Genomic DNA, 17,403 nt, shown 5'->3' on the forward strand with positions numbered 1-17,403 from the left:
AATCCTATAACTGATCGATAGCCCTCCTTGTGTAACACCAATCAATCTTCCCTGCTTCCTCACCTTTCCTGTCTATGGTTGAATACTTTTTTCTTCCTTTCTTTTTAGTCTTGCTTCGATCTCTTTGGGCGCTCGATCAACTGTAACTCGAGCTTCATCTACTAATCTTCAAACTTGTCGGAAAACCATAGGATAGGTATAACCAACCTTGCCTGTCTCCCTTTCCTACCACCAAGGTTCCCCAAGAAGGAACCTTAATTGCCTACCACTGTCGCCTGTCTATGGGTAAGCACCTCCGGTGAGGCGGTGTTGGAATGGTTACCTGTTCGTGACGTCAGGTAGGAAGGGGAGACGGTACACAGCCCACGTGGCCTCATGACGCAACCCACTTACCAAAAAAGTTTCCTGACCAATGATGTTTTTTTCTTAGCTATTATATATATATATATATATATAGAGTATAATTTCATAAAGTTTGGATTTAGCCTTTCATGTAATTGTGCAATTAAGTATGTGTTTATCTATAATATAGATACTTATTCAAAGCAGGCCCTATATTTATCATACTTTTATTTAATTATATCCATAACTAAAGCGATTCCTTCAAGCTACCAACTCGACGCATACCGAATTCAGTCACACCCTTTTTGGCTATACTCATTACTAAAGCAATCATGTCACAACTACCTTTACCACATGCAAACAAGTTTGGTAATATAAGACATGCATCTAGACATTTCAGAATATAATAAAAATCTACGTCAGCATTCTCCCGAAATCCCGAAAGGTCATGGGTCACGAGGAGACACGCCTCCACCCACACACTGGCAACCTTCGGGGGTTCATGCAGGTGTGCGGCGAAGTAATGTGATGCTAAACCATGGCATAAACACTGACAAGACTAATACCTACATACATGCACATGCAGCTCTACTACTCTACTATTGTTTGGTGAAAAAAAAACAATATTCACTGATTTTTCTCCCTGTGATACTATATACATTACCCATGTCCCCTTGGCAGCTCATCCACACATTCCGTCAGCTGGAATGCTACTAATCTTGATGGCACAACACCACTATCCTTGGTTAAATGATTACTTCAGTTTCATGTAAACTCTTAAGAATTCCACATTTTTTAACATGCTCATTATATTCCATTGCTCTGATTAATTTCTTTGATGATTTTGTTCCTTCTTACAGTTGGGACTGACAAGACATTGTTGCTAAAAAGGTCAGAATTACAACACTTCTTAGCATCATTAACATTTCTTAAACAAGAATTACTTAATAATTTTATGATCTATATACATTAAATGTTTAAAGTATTAGGTAGGTATACATTTGATAAGTTTCTTTATTTCACAGTAATACATATTCATAGTATTATACACGGGTGCATAATTAAAATAACTACTACTCTCAATAGCATTACCTCATTAAAACTTAATGAAGATACTGAAGACAAACACTTCCGTACAAACACGGCACATATCACAATGTTCAGCTCTGATCATGCAGACTGCAGCCCCGTAAGGGTCTACCGCTAGTCAGGGTGGGGACACCTTGCACCTCCATTATAGCCAATTGTTTCTTATACATGTACAAACCAGGCAATGGTCTTGTTTTCTTTATAAGCACAATAAACATCAATTTGTATAAAAATTGGTGAGGTGTAAGAACCATAATAATGATAACTTAAAGTGTTTCTTCAGAACAGAGGTGGTCACCACTACTTGAAGTCTATTATAAACACAAAAAAACATATGAAATATAAAAATAAATGAATCACAAAAACAGCTCAAATAAACATCATGCTTTAGTGGTTACTCAACTCAGGTGATATCATTATAAAATATTTATTACCCATTTTATCCCCCAAGTCCATAGGATCCCCACCAAGGGCAGACGAGGCCTCAGCTGCTTCCCTCACTGTGGCTGCCAGCCTGGACAGCAGAGGCTGACTTATACCAAGGGACTAAATAGGAGCCAAAATTACTTTTAGCAAATAATACTGCAAGCCAATATCTGCACACATATTGGCAAATATTTACAAAAATATATAAGTGATTTTATTGATGTTAACATATTTTTTTCTTAATTAATGGCCAAATAAATTAAATACCTGCATAAGGGTTATTGTTATCCCAACCTTAGCAAATATAGTGTATATACGTAATTCAGTATATTGCAATTTCCTTACCAAGAAGCTTTCACTCCCCCTCCCCTTCCTGCACCAGCACTCCCAGAACCCTACTCTGTGCCTCCCTGTCCCTCACATCTTTGGTAGCATATCACTGCTTTGGCTGCACTTCTCAGTGATGCCACAGTAAAGTCCTTTCCGCTCCCTTCTAACACAGTACCTTACCTACAAACAACAGGCATCTTTCTCTGAACCTATGATAAAATAAATATATTTATAACCAAGGTTCCAATGATGCAATGACCTCTGACTGAAGAGATGAACTATCACACTGCTGTGTCCAAGGCATCACACAAAATACTTCTTATATTATGTGGCAATAATGAGCAACGCGACCAGCTTTTCATAAAACAAGATGGTCATTCTTGTCAAAGGTATAAATTACAATAACAAATTACTTTTTCAGAATATGGGAAAGTTGTTTTTAAATTATATAAAAGATAATAATGATTAAAAAACTACAACCTTCCACTATTTATCAATGGGAAGGAAAGTTATTACGCAGAATGTTTTCTCTACAAGAACCCCTGAGTAAAGAAAGCAAGGATATAACTGGAAAATATTATACTCACAAACTTCGAAGAAGATATAACTAAAAGTTTCCCATGCATTGCAGCAGTTCACTCAGTTGTGTTTTATTGTCATCCTATCTCCCACTCCCTGATTCCCACATGGGCTGGGTAGGGAGGGTGAGAAACAAGAAACAAAAACTTACACTTAATCTCAGGAAAATAAATAACTCAGTGAACTGCTTCTGTATAAGTAAAATAAAAAGGCCATGTGATGCTTTACATTCATTGCCACCCTGATGGAGACCGCATATTAATCTAGAGAGCACGTGTGAACACCCAAGACAACCCAGGACTTATTAACGCCCCTCCTTGCACCGCCTCCCTCCCTCGAATTAGCCATACACATCTTGAAAGCTCTTCTGCAGTTACTTATTTCCAATTACACAGTTCCTACATTAATTCCCTTCCTACAAAACAGATAGGTAAACCATGGGCTAGTGGCAGCAATCTTCACACTCCCTCTCACACTCTTATAAGCCATACACATTTTGAGAGCTCCCCCACAGTGACTTATTTCCAATTACAAAGTTCCTACATTGATTACCTTCCTACAAAAGAGATAGATAAACCATGACCTGGTGGCAGCATTCCTACACTTCCTCTCATACTCTTACAAGACATACACACCTAAAAAGTTCTCTTTACTCTGACTTACTCCCAACGATAAGGTAGTTTCGTACATTGATTTCTTTCCTACAAAACCAAAAGACTGTAAAGACCTATTGGCAGCTTTCCTACCTTCCTCCCTCTCACGAGCTATATGGATAGGCCTTGAAAGCTCTCCCCACACTGATATATTACCCATGAAAAAATTACTGCACTGACATCTAGAAAACACCCCTTTGCTCCTTTTCACTTGCCATTCACATCCGGACAGCTCTATCATACTCATATTTCCCTGCACTCCCTCCTATTTGTCATCCACACCTTGTAAGCTCTCCCTATTGATTTATTACTCCACAAGAAGGTTACTACACTGACACCTACAAAACACTCCCTTGCCTTTTCACTTGCAATTCACATCACTCACTCCAATTTCTTGCACGCCCTCTCTCCCTCCCTCTTGTCTGACATCCAAACCTTGAAAGTTTTGCCCCACTGACTTTTTGCCCCAAGGTAAGTTTACTACATCGACTTCCATTCCTACAAAACTAAAACACATTATCCTCGTGGGCCCCCCAGCCACCAGGCACTGCCCTAAAGAAACTGTACATGGCTGCCTGTCTTCTGGGGCCCACGCCTAACCCTAACACATCACAACATTGAGTAATTTGACTTTACAGTAATTATAAAAGTGTTTTATATCAAAAGGATGCTTACCCTTATTCACCTAATTGCAGAATTCATGAACTAATGGGTTGCTAAGTCCAGTATGTACAGACCTTGAAGACTACTGAGTATTTTTTGTGAATTTATTTAAAAGACGTTCCCATCGTGTCCAGTAAGAACTTGTCCCTAGCTTAACAAGTTCATCAATTTTTTTTTACTCAAATAGTACACTTAATTTATATCGCTGTTGGCGTGACATCCCATTCATGTCCCAAGGCTAATTTACAACAGCCAAGATAATCCTTACAAAAATATTATGACCACACATGATTGACTATAATAAAAATAACCCTTTTGAGTATATACGGATAGCATGGATGCATTTTTTTGTTTTATGTTTTATTAATTAAGATGCCATTCCAACAAGAGTGCCGTAAGTGATTCCTCAGCCTCCCCCTTCCCCACCCTTATCCAACCTTCCTCACCCTTACTCAACCTTCCTTAGCATTCCCCTTCCTCACCCTTACTCAACCTTCCCCTTCCCCACCCTTACTCAACCTTCCTTAGCCTACCCCTTCCTCACCCTTACTCAACCTTCCCCTTTCCCCATCCTTACTCATAAATGTGACTCCTCTATTTAATGCAAGACAGGTACCAAAGAAATTCAAGCAAAATGGAAGTGTTATTTCAATGAGATTTACTGATTTGGGACTGGTGGGACTTCTATTTATGTGTGTGTTTGTGTGGAGGAGTCAGCTCAAGGATGCATAATGAGGAAACACTTAACCCGGTACCGGCGACAGGCCAAATTTGTGGCTCTACCGTGTACCAGCGACAGGCCAAATTTTTGCCATGATATAAATCCCCAAAAAAGATGATGCATAAACTGATCACAAATGCATTGATATACGTATATTATGAAATGGTTTGCGTGTGATGATTCTTTCTCATTATTCTCGCTTAGAGGGGTCTTTAAGAAACATGATCACCGCAGCTACCGGGTTAAAATGAAACAGGAATTGGAGGGTCTGTTAAACCTACCTCAAGCCTGTCCCCGTCAAACCCCTATTCAGTAACAAATCACATGTCCCACTCTCGTAACCCATGTCCATACTGCCCCTCCCACTAACCCTCACCACACAACATACCACAAACCGACCAGCATTCAGGCAGACATCCTATCACTGCCTCTATTACACACACACATTCAGAGACGTTCCTTATCACACATGCCCCCTGCCTTTGCCCTCCCATTCCTAGACTCCCTCACCCCTTCTAAGCACCCCACACAGACCACACTACTCCCCTTTATTCCTAGCCTCCCCCCCCCTGCTCTGCACTCACCCCAGCACCTTTCTTCCTCTACGCAACTCTCGCAAGACTCACAAACAGTCACTTCCACATCAAAAGAGTAAACTGAAGAAACTAATGATACTGTAAAGTTGAAAGCGCCATAAGAACCAAAGTTACAGAAAATGATAAATAAATAAATATACAAATAAATATGAACTAAAAATCCACTCCCACTAGATGGTTAGCATGTGTTCTGTGTGCGGCCTCCAGGTGTGTCTGTCTCAGGAAGGCCGTCAGTGTTACCTGGCGCCTGATGAAGCCCAGGCAAACACAGCACTACAAGGAGAGTAAAGGTTTTGAAGAGGGGAAGTATTTAATCAGGTACAAGCTGTCTAAGTGCACCTTTGTAGAGAAGAAAAGACTAATTCCCACTCCTATTTTAACGATGACACGGATTATTGAGGACACTACTGCACACACTCACGTAAAAGTTAAAAGAAATGTTAATGACTTTTGGAAGGAAATGACTTATACATGGATACCATATACTTCTCTTAATATAAATAATTTTGCTCTTCAACTGAAAATAGTATAATAGCCTTGGTGGGTGAATCTTTTTTTACACAAGTATATGCAGTAGTATTTTGTTTTTTTCTGCAGTAATGCCAAACCTTTGTCTTTTTTTAATCCTTGGCTCTCTCTCCCTCTCACTGCCACCACCCCGAGAACCTCTGCCAGCTGTGCCGACGACCAAGAGCGACGCAGGACATGCCGCTTCCTGAGATCTAAGTCAGGGTGTGGTTGCCAGTTTGCACGCATCGGTCTATTCTGTACTCATGACTCGGAAAATAAACAACTCCGGAAAATTTAGTTGTGGTATGAAAATCAACTATATATCGTCGTAATTATCAAATAAAGAACGTTAAAGATCAATTTTAATTTGACAAATATAATACCTCACACCAGTTTTTATGAATATATCATTCTTGATATGAATACTAATTGAAATAAAGCATAATTTAGTTGTGTTATGAAAATTAACTATCGTTATAACTGATGAAAAACGATAAACATCAATTATATTTTGACAGGTGTTTGCTTCATACCTCAAATCAATTTTCCCTAGTATTTTTTCCTGATAAGAGCATTAATTGGAACAAAGCATACAAAGTGGCAAACAGACCTTACTATGTAGGAACGGTAATACTATGTGACATCTGGACACTGACAGGATTCCCAGGTAGTGTTGGTCTCTACATCTGTATATTACAAGTCAGACATTGTAACTATCACCTGCATAAACAAAACAGTATATTACTGTAAAGAGTCTTCTTGAATAAATAAATGCAAACTGTCCACTCAAAAGTACTCCATCCTCACTACTCTGTTTCCAGTTCTTCTCTTTGACACAGTATTGTTGGGAGTCTTGAGAAGCATACTTTTAATAATTTTAAGGCAGCCATCACTTTGATATGAGAATTTAATGTCTTGCATGAATACGAACTATGGAAAATTTATGCGATTATGACTGAATGATCCGTAAACAAGTTAGGTACCATCGGGGTTTGCTTTTAAATGCACTGCGACTGAGTACAGTGGATATTATCGTGTTAATGTGTGCCTTTGAGTCTGTGGACGCCGTCACTGACATTCCTCGTCGGAAATGAGTTCAAAATCGTCCTCAATGTCGGTGGTGGACTGCTGCGTTGAGTCCAGTGACCTCGTCATTCTTGGGGGAGGCTGCTGTTGGGTGGCCATGTGTGGGACTTGAGACGTGACCCCACTGGCCTGTCCTATCACAGATGTTACCAGGTTTTGGCCCAGGGCAGACAAGACACTGCCTGCGTTCTGGGCTATGACACTGCTCATCAACTGACCAATGGGATCTGCAGCTTGGAGGGGTGGCTGGGAGTGCCCCTGGGGTGGGTGCTGGGGCTCAGGTCTCAGCTGTCCCCGCTGCTCGAAGGACAGGCCCTCCATGAAGGCCTCCTCCTCGTCACTGCTGTCCCCAAAGTGAGACGACACGAACTCCATCTGGTAGCGGTCGCCATTGTTCCGTGTATGTCTCTGACTAGGCTGGGGGACGGGAGGACAGGGCTCAGGCAGGTCGATGTCTGGGTCATCCAGGTCATCGACGCTGTCGTGATCGTAGGAGGGGAAGTCTTCGGGCAGCCCACTGAAGAACGGAATGCTGTCGTCTGTTGGAAGGAAATAAGTTTGATTCCTAAGTGACTGGAACACTCGCATCACTTCAGGATTTCAAAGTTGCATTCACTAAAGGTTAAACTCTCAGTGACTCATACACAGCATTTCAATTACCACCTTGATATGTGTAGTTAATCTCAGCTAAGATAAATGTGATGATTAGGACAGCATCCATCAACAACAAGGCTAAGTGGATGATCTATCAACCTACCAAAAGACTCTTCAATGAGGAATACTAATAGTAATTTATAGACTATCATCCTGTCATTTTAAGTATTGAAATATTCTCCCTCATGCCAAGATAAATCAGTTAATGGCGGCATCTATCAAGATGTGCAAAGAACAGGCAGCCTTAACTAGCAATATTTACTTAAAAAAAAAAGAAGAAAAAAAAACAGAGCCATTTTAAAGTTAATTCATATCTAAAAAAAAGTCTATAAAAAAATTACCATACTTCATACATACCTTGAGCAGAGACAGGTGAGGTGACAGAGTCGTCGTCGTCGCCTGAACCCTTGCCTCCCTTACGCCTCCTGGTGGTGGTTTTGCCGCCCTCCTTGGCCGAGGCACTGACCTCCTTCGTTTCCTCCACCTCCAACGGGTCCTGGCTCATCAGGGGCACGTCCAGGGCAGCCTGAGCCTCCAGAGACTGCAGCTCTGGCATGAACTCAGAGATGTCACTGTCCAGAGACACATGGGAGGCCTCTGAAAGAAAGGAAAACAAGGTTGTCACAAAATAAAGATCGGATACTGCATGGAGAGAAAGAAAAACAGCAAAAAGGAAAATGGACATCACACGATGAAAAATGTTATATCCTATGTGATGAAAAGGAAATAAATAAAAATATATCGCACCTCATGATGCCAAGAAGAAAAGGGTCACCCATCACATGCAAGGAGAGAAAAAAAATTAAAATATAAAGGTCAACCATAACAAAATAAAAAGAAGAAAAGGGCCCAAAACCACATGATGAAAAGAGGAAGAAAGATCAATATTACATATTGAAAAGGTATAAAAAAAAAAAAAGGGGGGGTCAAACAACATTTAAGGAAAGGGAGAAGACAAAAGAACCAAATCTTACATGATGGAAAAAAGATTAACCCGGTAGCAGCAATGGGCCAAATGTGTGGCTTTACCGGGCCAAATATTTGCCATGATTTAAACCCCCCAAAATAAATGATGCATAAACTGATCACAAATGCGTTGATATATATTATAAAATGGTTTGCGTGAGTGATGATTTTTTCTCATTAATTCACTTAGAGGGGCCTTTAAGAAACATGATCCCCGCAGCTACCAGGTTAAAAAGATCAAATGTCGCACCATGAAAAGAGAGAGAAGAGAATAAAAAGCCTAACATCCCACAATGAAAAGAAAAAAAATTCCATGTCACAGGAAGATAAAAAGAAAGAAAAATAAAAAGTTTGAGTCACATGATGAACCCCACGAGTGGATGCACAAGACGCTGCCAAGAGAACCGCTGCCCAAGGCCACGTGTGTTTCCTTTATGGGGTTGTGATTGGTGCTAATACTGATGCCTTTGTACCCACTGGCATCACCATCATCAATACTTTCATCATCATTATCTTCCATTATATTCGCCATCATCATTCTTCTCATCACCATCCATCAACTTCACATTTCGTAAGGAACAGGTGACAGTGGTGAATAACTCTAATGACACATCCTGACCTTCAAGTTAATAAATATGTATTATATCGGCCTGCAGCAACATGTTTACAGCACAACTTTCTAATTACCTCAGAATAATTGGACTGTGTTAATCTGTGGGGCATGAAGGCTATTATAACAAAGGGGATATTCACTTGTTTGTTTACTCAGTCCCATATCCATTTTCTCACCTATCCCTCCATTTACTCATCACCTAACTCCCTTTCACCCACCTCTGTTCACACTCATTCACTCCCACTTACTCACTCACTCACTTGTTTGTTTACTCAAGTTTCATATCCACTTATTCCTCTATTCATCCATTCACTTACTCCCTAACTCCCTTTCTCCCACCTTTGTTCACACTCATTCACTCCCACACTCACTCGCTTGTTTGTTTACTCAACCATATCTACTTACTCCTCTATCCATCCATTCACTTACTCCCTAACTCCCTTTCTCCCACCTTTGTTCACACTCACTCCCACACTCCCACTACACTCCCTTTCCTACCCCTTTATTCACTGACACACTCCCTCCCTTCCTCCCTCACACAATGCATTCCTTTCATCTCCTTTTCCCTTATACACTCAAACACTCATACATTTATTCACTATCCTATTCACCCATTTCCTCACTATATCCCCTCACAATATGGTCTGTTTCCCTTCCCTCCTTCCTCTCCTTAACCTTAATCACTCTCATATGTCTCATCCCAAACTACGGAAGCCTCCCTCTCTCCCTCCCTTATTACCTCCAACACACTGTAAACTGTTTCCTTCCCTTCCCTCCCTTCCTCCCTCCCTCCTTGACTGTATCCCTTTCATACTCATCTCATCCCACGCCTTGTTAGTCTCTCTCTATCTCCCTCCCTCCCTCACACCCCCTTATTCCCTCCCTCCATCACACACCCTTACTCCCTTCCCCACTCACCCATGCCTGAAGTGTCTCCCCTCAGAGCAGCACGCATCCGGCTAAACCTCTCGTAGAAGGAGTCGGGGACGAGGTGTAGGAAGACCCCTGGCCCCGTCATCACCAGCATCATCAGCAGGTACACCAGTACCACGCCCGGCACCATGTAGCCCAGCACGCCGCACAGACTCAGCATCGTGGACGTGAGGGCGCAGAACTGGAAGGAAAAGAGAGTGAGGGATGTATATACGTAATCGTTCTTCCTTCCAATCTCCATTTCTTCCTTTAACTCTTCATTAATTCCTCATATATGCCTTTCTCCTTTGATTGTTTGAGTGAAAAAGAGTTTGAGTGAAAGAGTGAAAAAGAGAAGTAGGCACAAAGGAATATTAAAGTCGTCAACATCTTTTAAGTCATTTGCTGCGGCTGATAGAACCGCGGCGCGTCAAAATTTCGCGGGAAAGAGGCGTTACTCGGCGCACTCTTGTCTCCGAGGCGAGCAGTGTGTTAGGGCTGTTCACGACACATTCTTGTTGGGTGCCGCTCTAGCGTGAGGTCTACCCGGCCATTTACACTTTAACGTGTCGTCTACCAGCATACTCACAATTCTGGGTGCAGTCAACCTCAACTACAAGGAACCTCTCATATAGCAGGAAGATGAAGGAACAAGTTGAATAGTGCTGTACCTATGCTAAAATTTCGCACAAATTCAGATAGCAACGTAATTTGTTGCTATGTCCGTGTAATGGAAAGATGGGTTTTTATGTCGAACAGAAGGCGAAGTTTGGCACCCCTTTTGAGGACAGTGAAGTACGGGCCGGGATTCCCCACCTCTGTCACGATTTCGTCTTTCTTGCATGACATTACCACATCGATGACAAGGCTTTGCTTCTTGTGGTGAGTCCAGAAGATTGTTTTCAACAGCTGTTTCCTCCATCAAAATGACACGTCTGTAGAAATCTTTTAACAGTATCGCAGTTTACAGGATGAGTTGTAATGACGTTATCGGCTTCAGTGTAAGGAGGATAATGATGTGGGTGTTGTTATTGTTGTAGTTCAAAGATTGCTCCCAACCTGTAGGGGGGAGAACCGGTCCAAGTCGGTCTGTCGACGAGGACTGGCGTGTCTCTGACACATTCTTTTACACGATAATATATATTTCTACTCCCATCTCAGCTTCCTGTCGCCTGTCTAGTGAACGTGCAGTCAGTCCATTGCAGGTTTGAGCAGCGTGGGGTAGAGGAGACGCAAGTTAAATTAGTGTGGGAAAGAAGCGCTACTTGGCACACGGGGCTGAGAATACATTCTTTTACGTAGACTACTATTTATATTTGCACTTCAGCATCCTGTCGCCTGTCTGGGTGAATAAACAGAATGTTGAAGCAGCAAAGACTGTCAGGTGGGTTTATTCACTCAATTGCATAATAAGGCATGATGGGGAGGGGTGTAGAGTTGTTTGGGTAGCGAAATATCTGGAAATTCTGATACGCGGGCAACTTAAGATATCGACTTCCTGTCGCCTGCCTGAATAGATTATGTAGTTAATAGAAGTGGCGTAAGCGACTGGCTTTATTCCACGGTGAGTCGCTTCCGATGGGAAAGTTAAAAATGGAGGAGGAGGCGAAGAAGTAAGTTTGGATAACGAAATGAGAATGAATTGAGCGCTAACATGGAGGAAAAGGTAACCTAACTTTGGATTACGAAATAAGTACGAAATGAGCGCCAAAAAGTAGGAGGGGATGGAATATGTAGGTCTGTATAACGAAATGAATACTACTTTCATCCTATCCCAGCTTCCTCTCGCCTGTCTGAGTAAATAACAAAACGTACAAAAGAGGTAGACTGTCAACCTTGTTTTCTTCCCCAGACTTAGGTATATGTGTGCTCTGAGACGGGGTACTAAAGTTTGGGAGACGAAATTATTACTCTAGTTGCACCCAAGCGCTTTATGTCGTATATCTGGGGTAAATATGTAGTTTGAGTCAGTGTAGGAGACCATCAATCTTGCTTTCTACCGTGATGTGTGCTGTGGAGGCGCTAGAAAGGGGTACTAAAGTTTGGATGACGGAATTGCTATTATATTTGCACCCAAGCACTTCATGTCGAGTATCTTGGGTAAATATACAGTTTAGGGTAGTGGCAGAGGCTATCAACTTTGCTTTCTACCCTGATGTGTGCTGCGGGGGCGCTAGAAAGGGGTACTAAAGTTTGGATGACGAAATTACTATTATATTTGCACTCAAGCACTTCATGTCGAGTACCTTAGGTAAATATGTAGTTTAAGGTAGTGGCAGAGGCTATCAACATTGCTTTCTACCCTATGTGTGCTTAGGGGGCGCTAGGAAGTGGCATTAAAGTTTGAATGACGAAAATCACGAAAGCACTATCATATTTGCACCCAAGCACTTCCTGTTGCATGTCTGCGGGTAAAAATATGCAGTTTATAGTAGACGAGGGCTTTTAACCATGCTATATACCCGTCATGTGTTCGGGGGTACTGGGGGAAAGCGTAGCATTAAGATGAAATTACTACTCTATATTATGCACCCAAGCGCTTCCTGTTCCATGTCTGAAAGTAAAATATGCAGTTTATAGTAGTCAAGAGGGCTTTTAACCATGCTTTATACCCGACATGTGTTAGGGGGTACTGGGGGAGAGAGGGTAGAGTTGGGATGACGAAATTACGACTAAATTTGCACCCCAGCGCTTCCTGTCGCATGTCTGGGGTGAATATGCAGTTTTGAGGTGGTGACGGAGGGTATCAACCTTGTTTTCTACCTCAGGCGTGTAGTGTGGGGGTCCCGGGGCGCGGGGGTTGGGGAAGAGTTAAGTTTGGGCAGCGCGGGACAAAGGCGGGGGCGGGCGGGGCACGGCAGGAGCGGGTGAGCAAAAATAAAAAATATAATGAGCAATGTGGCGCGAGAGGAGGCTATTTCAAGCACCACGCCAAGCCCTGTCTGCCTGCCTCTTTCCACACACCTCGGCGTCACGGCTACGTATAGAAGATAATTTTTTGACATTTCCACGTGCCTCACCACAGGAATTATTAGGATGGCCCAGTTCCACAACTTACAAACCGGCACCATAACTATGTCTATAGGATAATTTAGCACCATTTTCACCCATAACTATGTCTATAGGATAATTTAGCACCATTTTCACATCTCGTACCTTGTAATGTTAAAGATAATTAAGGGGGCATACCCTATAGCTGCGCGTGGCCTCGGTGCTCGTCTCCGTCGCAATGGGCTCACGGTTGCCAGATTATCGTACTCAGAGCCGCGTATTTACCGGTTTCTGGCCCATAACTGTTGTCAAGAAACACCAATAATTAACCATTTAAAAGATAACCATATATGAAGGCAGTTATTTGGGTGATGAAAGCAGTTTTTGGGTAGGAAATCGGCAAACATAAGAGGCAGAGTACGACAATCTGACCCTCGAGTCTGTTGTGGGAAGAACCATTACCGAGGGATACGGGGCAAGTGTGACATCCGGGTTACCGCAGTTTATCTTCCCCAGGTTTCCCCTCCAAGCAATTTATCGACCAACAGCTGAGTGAGATGCACGCCGACTGGCCGGACAGGGATTCGAACCACTGCACCACAGGATTAATGAATATATAGGCTACTTCTCCTTTCGTCTATAGCTAAATCCTTTGTATGTAATTCTTTTCTAAAATGCCTCAACGAAACAAATCTATTATAACTCTTACTATTATTATCATTATTTTCGCTCCGTACCCCGCTCCCTTCCCGCTCTCCTATCGATCAACATTTGTTTATGGTCGCGTGGGGTACACTGCTGAGGAGACGGGGGTGTAGGAGGGGACAGGGGGGGGAAAAGGTGGTAGGGGAGGCGGGGGTGGCACTGGTGGTGATGTGGTGGTGTGTGGGGGGGGGGGGTGCAGAGGTAGTACGTGGGTGAGCAGGAGGTGCAGGGGGAGGGAAAGATGCCAGGGAAGGTGCGTGGTCTTGTGGGATGCCAAACTCACACCGGTCATGAGTTCGCCTCGCCTGTCTGTATTGCTGCTGCGTCAAAGGGCGGGGAGGGCACATTCTCTCTCTCTCTCTCTCTCTCTCTCTCTCTCTCTCTCTCTCTCTCTCTCTCTCTCTCTCCAGCACCTTTGTGAAGCCTCTGACGCCCCCAGGAAAGCAAACACAGCTCTTCATGGCCACAAAAGTTGGGCCTAATCAGATGCGTGCACACACACACACACACACACACACACACACACACACACACACACACACACACACACACATGAGGACAATTAAAAGACATTCATTCTACGCATCAATATAGGACCTTGAGATTAACCTTGAAATACCACCTAAACTAATAATAATAACGAGCAGTAATAATAACAGGAATAAAGATCGGGGTAATGGTGATGACAAAAATAACACGTCTTGACCCTCGACATTTCTACAGGCCACAAACTCGCGTCTCTAACTAATGGCTCGTGGCAGAAGGGTTTGACAGTGATGAGGTATCGGGGTAAGGGATCACGAGAGGGTTAAACGAGACAATGGGTGGGGCTTCATAACAAAACATTTATACTTCCAAATGATTCGTCACTCCACAAATTTTAGGCGAGGGTGTGGATGAGAAGGAGCAACAAGGAGGATGAGGAAGGATGAGGATGAAAAGGAAGAAGGAGAAAGAAGGAGGAGGATAATAAGGAGGATGACGGAAGGAGGATAAATGAGGAGGAGGAGAAAGATTTAGTATATTTCTTCTTCTTCTTCCACGGATTATCAGGATGGTTGTGGTATTCGCGTCTTAATATTTCTCGGAAGTGTGTTGAAGGTGTTTTTACGTGTTGGGAGAAAACATAAGGAAATGAAGAGGAAAAATGTAGAGAATAAAGGAGTAGGAAGAGGAAGAGAAGGGGAACAAGGTGGTGAAAAAGATGGAGGAGGAGGAGGAGGAGGAAGAGAGGACAACAAAAAAGGAGCGAATGAAGTGTCTTTACTTTTACCATCGCCAAGATAACACACACACACACACACACACACACACACACACACACACACACACACGCACACACCTGGCAGGGAGAAGGAAGGGGAAGGGGGGGGTAGGGAGGGGAGGGGGGGTACAGGTGAAGACAAACACCCGACCGCCACCACTTATTGCGCAATTTGCTCGTTTATTCTCTCTCTCTCTCTCTCTCTCTCTCTCTCTCTCTCTGACGAGGCATTGGCGTGTGGTGTCTATTCTTCGTTTTATTTCTCCTATTTCTTTACGCTTCACGAAAATGACGCGAAGGAACGCACTAATCTCTCTCTCTCTCTCTCTCTCTCTCTCTCTCTCTCTCTCTCTCACCTTTATGTATCTGAATCGATTTGACGGACACAAAAAAAAGTTATGCATGTCTCTGTGAATAAATGCAACAGACTGTGACGATGAGAGAGAGAGAGAGAGAGAGAGAGAGAGAGAGAGAGAGAGAGAGAGAGAAAATCGATAGGACCCCACGTGAGAAAAGATAGTGGACTGATTATATGAAAAAGAATAAAAAAAATAAATATCTGCGTATCATTTTCTTTCATTCTCGCATCATTCACTCATAACACAGACACGTCATCATCGGCCCACACCTGCGAACACACCTGCTTTACATATCTTGATGAAACACACACACACACACACACACACACACACACACACTGAATACATCATAACAAAAAGTACCTCTATTCCCCCCTTTTCTAATCTCTTTCTTTTTTTGTTATTTTTCCTTTTTAACACACACACACACACACACACACACACACACACACACACACACACACACACACACACACACACACACACACACACAAGCTTGGAAACTTCTCTCATCTTATTTAAAATGCCGAAGTTTATATATCATTAGGGATATATTTAAAAGTTTGCAATTGCACAATTTTCAAATATGCTATGAACGCAATTCCAACACACACACACACACACACACACGAAAGAAGAGACCCAACAACTGCAATTCATTTATATTTTCAAAGCAAAACCAAGGAACGTAGAGACGAAAAATATATATAAAAACAAAAGTAAGTGTGTGTGTGTGTGTGTGTAAGGGAAAGCACATGATCCACCTTATATAAATCACGCTAAAACAACAACAACAACATCATCATCACCATCACAACAACAACAACAACCAATAACAAGGACCATTAAGGGGAGCCACCACCACCACCCTCACCCCCCCAAACATCCGTCGCTCATTACTGTCGCTTCATCAGCTGATCATATGTAAACAAGAGCACGTGGCCGACCAAAGGATGCAAACTATATTAAGAAGGTACGCGTCCTAGAAAGGTGTTTGTTTGTCTGGGGTACGAAAGGGAAAAAAGATGATGAAAGGGAAGAGGAAGGAAGACGAATAAATGGTGAAAGGGAAGAGAAGGGAAGACGGATGAAGGTGCAAGGGAAAGGAGGGAAAACGGAGAGGTGAAAGGAAGGGCGGATAGAAAATGGGAAGATGGAAGGGAAGAAGAGGGAAATACGAATGAAAGAAGAGAAGGAAAAGGAGAATAGGACAAAGGAATAATAAAAGTAGAGAGTAAAGGAAGAAAGGAAGAAGAAAAACAGCTAATGATATGTGAAAGGGAAGAGGACAAGAGGACAGCAGAAAAAGAAGAGAGTAAAGGAAGAAAAAAAGAAGAAAGACGAATAATGATTAGTGAAAAGAAACAAGGAAAGGAGGACACACGAATAAAGAAGAATAACGATGGAAGGTGAAAGGGAAGAAGAGGGTAGAATAGAAGAAGGCTGACAGTAATGGAAGACAGGAGGAAGACACGAGTGATGATAAAAGTGAGAGGGAAGAAGAGGGAAGATTAATAAAGGGGTTGAAAGTAAAGGAAAACAGGAGGGACACACACACACACACACACACACACACACACACACACACACACACACAAACACACTTGATAAGGAAGAAAGAACAGGAAAAAAAGGAAGAAAAGGAAAAATGAAAAGGAACTGATCACTCATTATACAATATACATTCCCGACCTGTTTATCCACCTCGTCAATTACCCCTTCCATCCACCTGCCTACTCTTCCACCTTCTCCACACACTCTACTCTCCCTTCCATTTCTGTCTCCTTGTCTTCTCTTCCTCCTTTTTTGGTTTGCTTCCGTCTATCATTTATTTTTTCTTTACTATTTATTACTTTTATCTTTTATTCATTCTTTCTTTTCCCTTTCGCAAACTATACCTGTCTCATTATTCATTTTTCATCCCCTTTCTTTGTTTACTCTATC

The 17,403-nt window shown here is 42.4% G+C and overlaps 1 protein-coding gene across 3 annotated transcripts in view; it reads right to left on the minus strand.

Annotated features, from left to right (window-relative positions):
• Window positions 1-1,338: 1,338 nt before the first annotated feature.
• Window positions 1,339-17,403, minus strand: part of LOC126996142 (reticulophagy regulator 3-like) — a 58,192-nt gene continuing 42,127 nt past the window's right edge. For all 3 annotated transcript variants that reach the window (XM_050856361.1, XM_050856359.1, XM_050856360.1), the window contains 3 exons: window positions 10,147-10,342; window positions 8,007-8,246; window positions 1,339-7,534 (listed from right to left, as the gene is read on the minus strand). In XM_050856361.1, coding sequence (XP_050712318.1) covers window positions 6,978-7,534; window positions 8,007-8,246; window positions 10,147-10,342 — 993 coding nt within the window. In that variant the 3' untranslated portion in view covers window positions 1,339-6,977. The remainder of the gene's footprint in view (window positions 7,535-8,006; window positions 8,247-10,146; window positions 10,343-17,403) is intronic.

This window comes from Eriocheir sinensis, chromosome 9, assembly GCF_024679095.1.
Source record: "Eriocheir sinensis breed Jianghai 21 chromosome 9, ASM2467909v1, whole genome shotgun sequence".
NCBI classification, from domain to species: Eukaryota; Metazoa; Arthropoda; class Malacostraca; order Decapoda; family Varunidae; genus Eriocheir; species Eriocheir sinensis.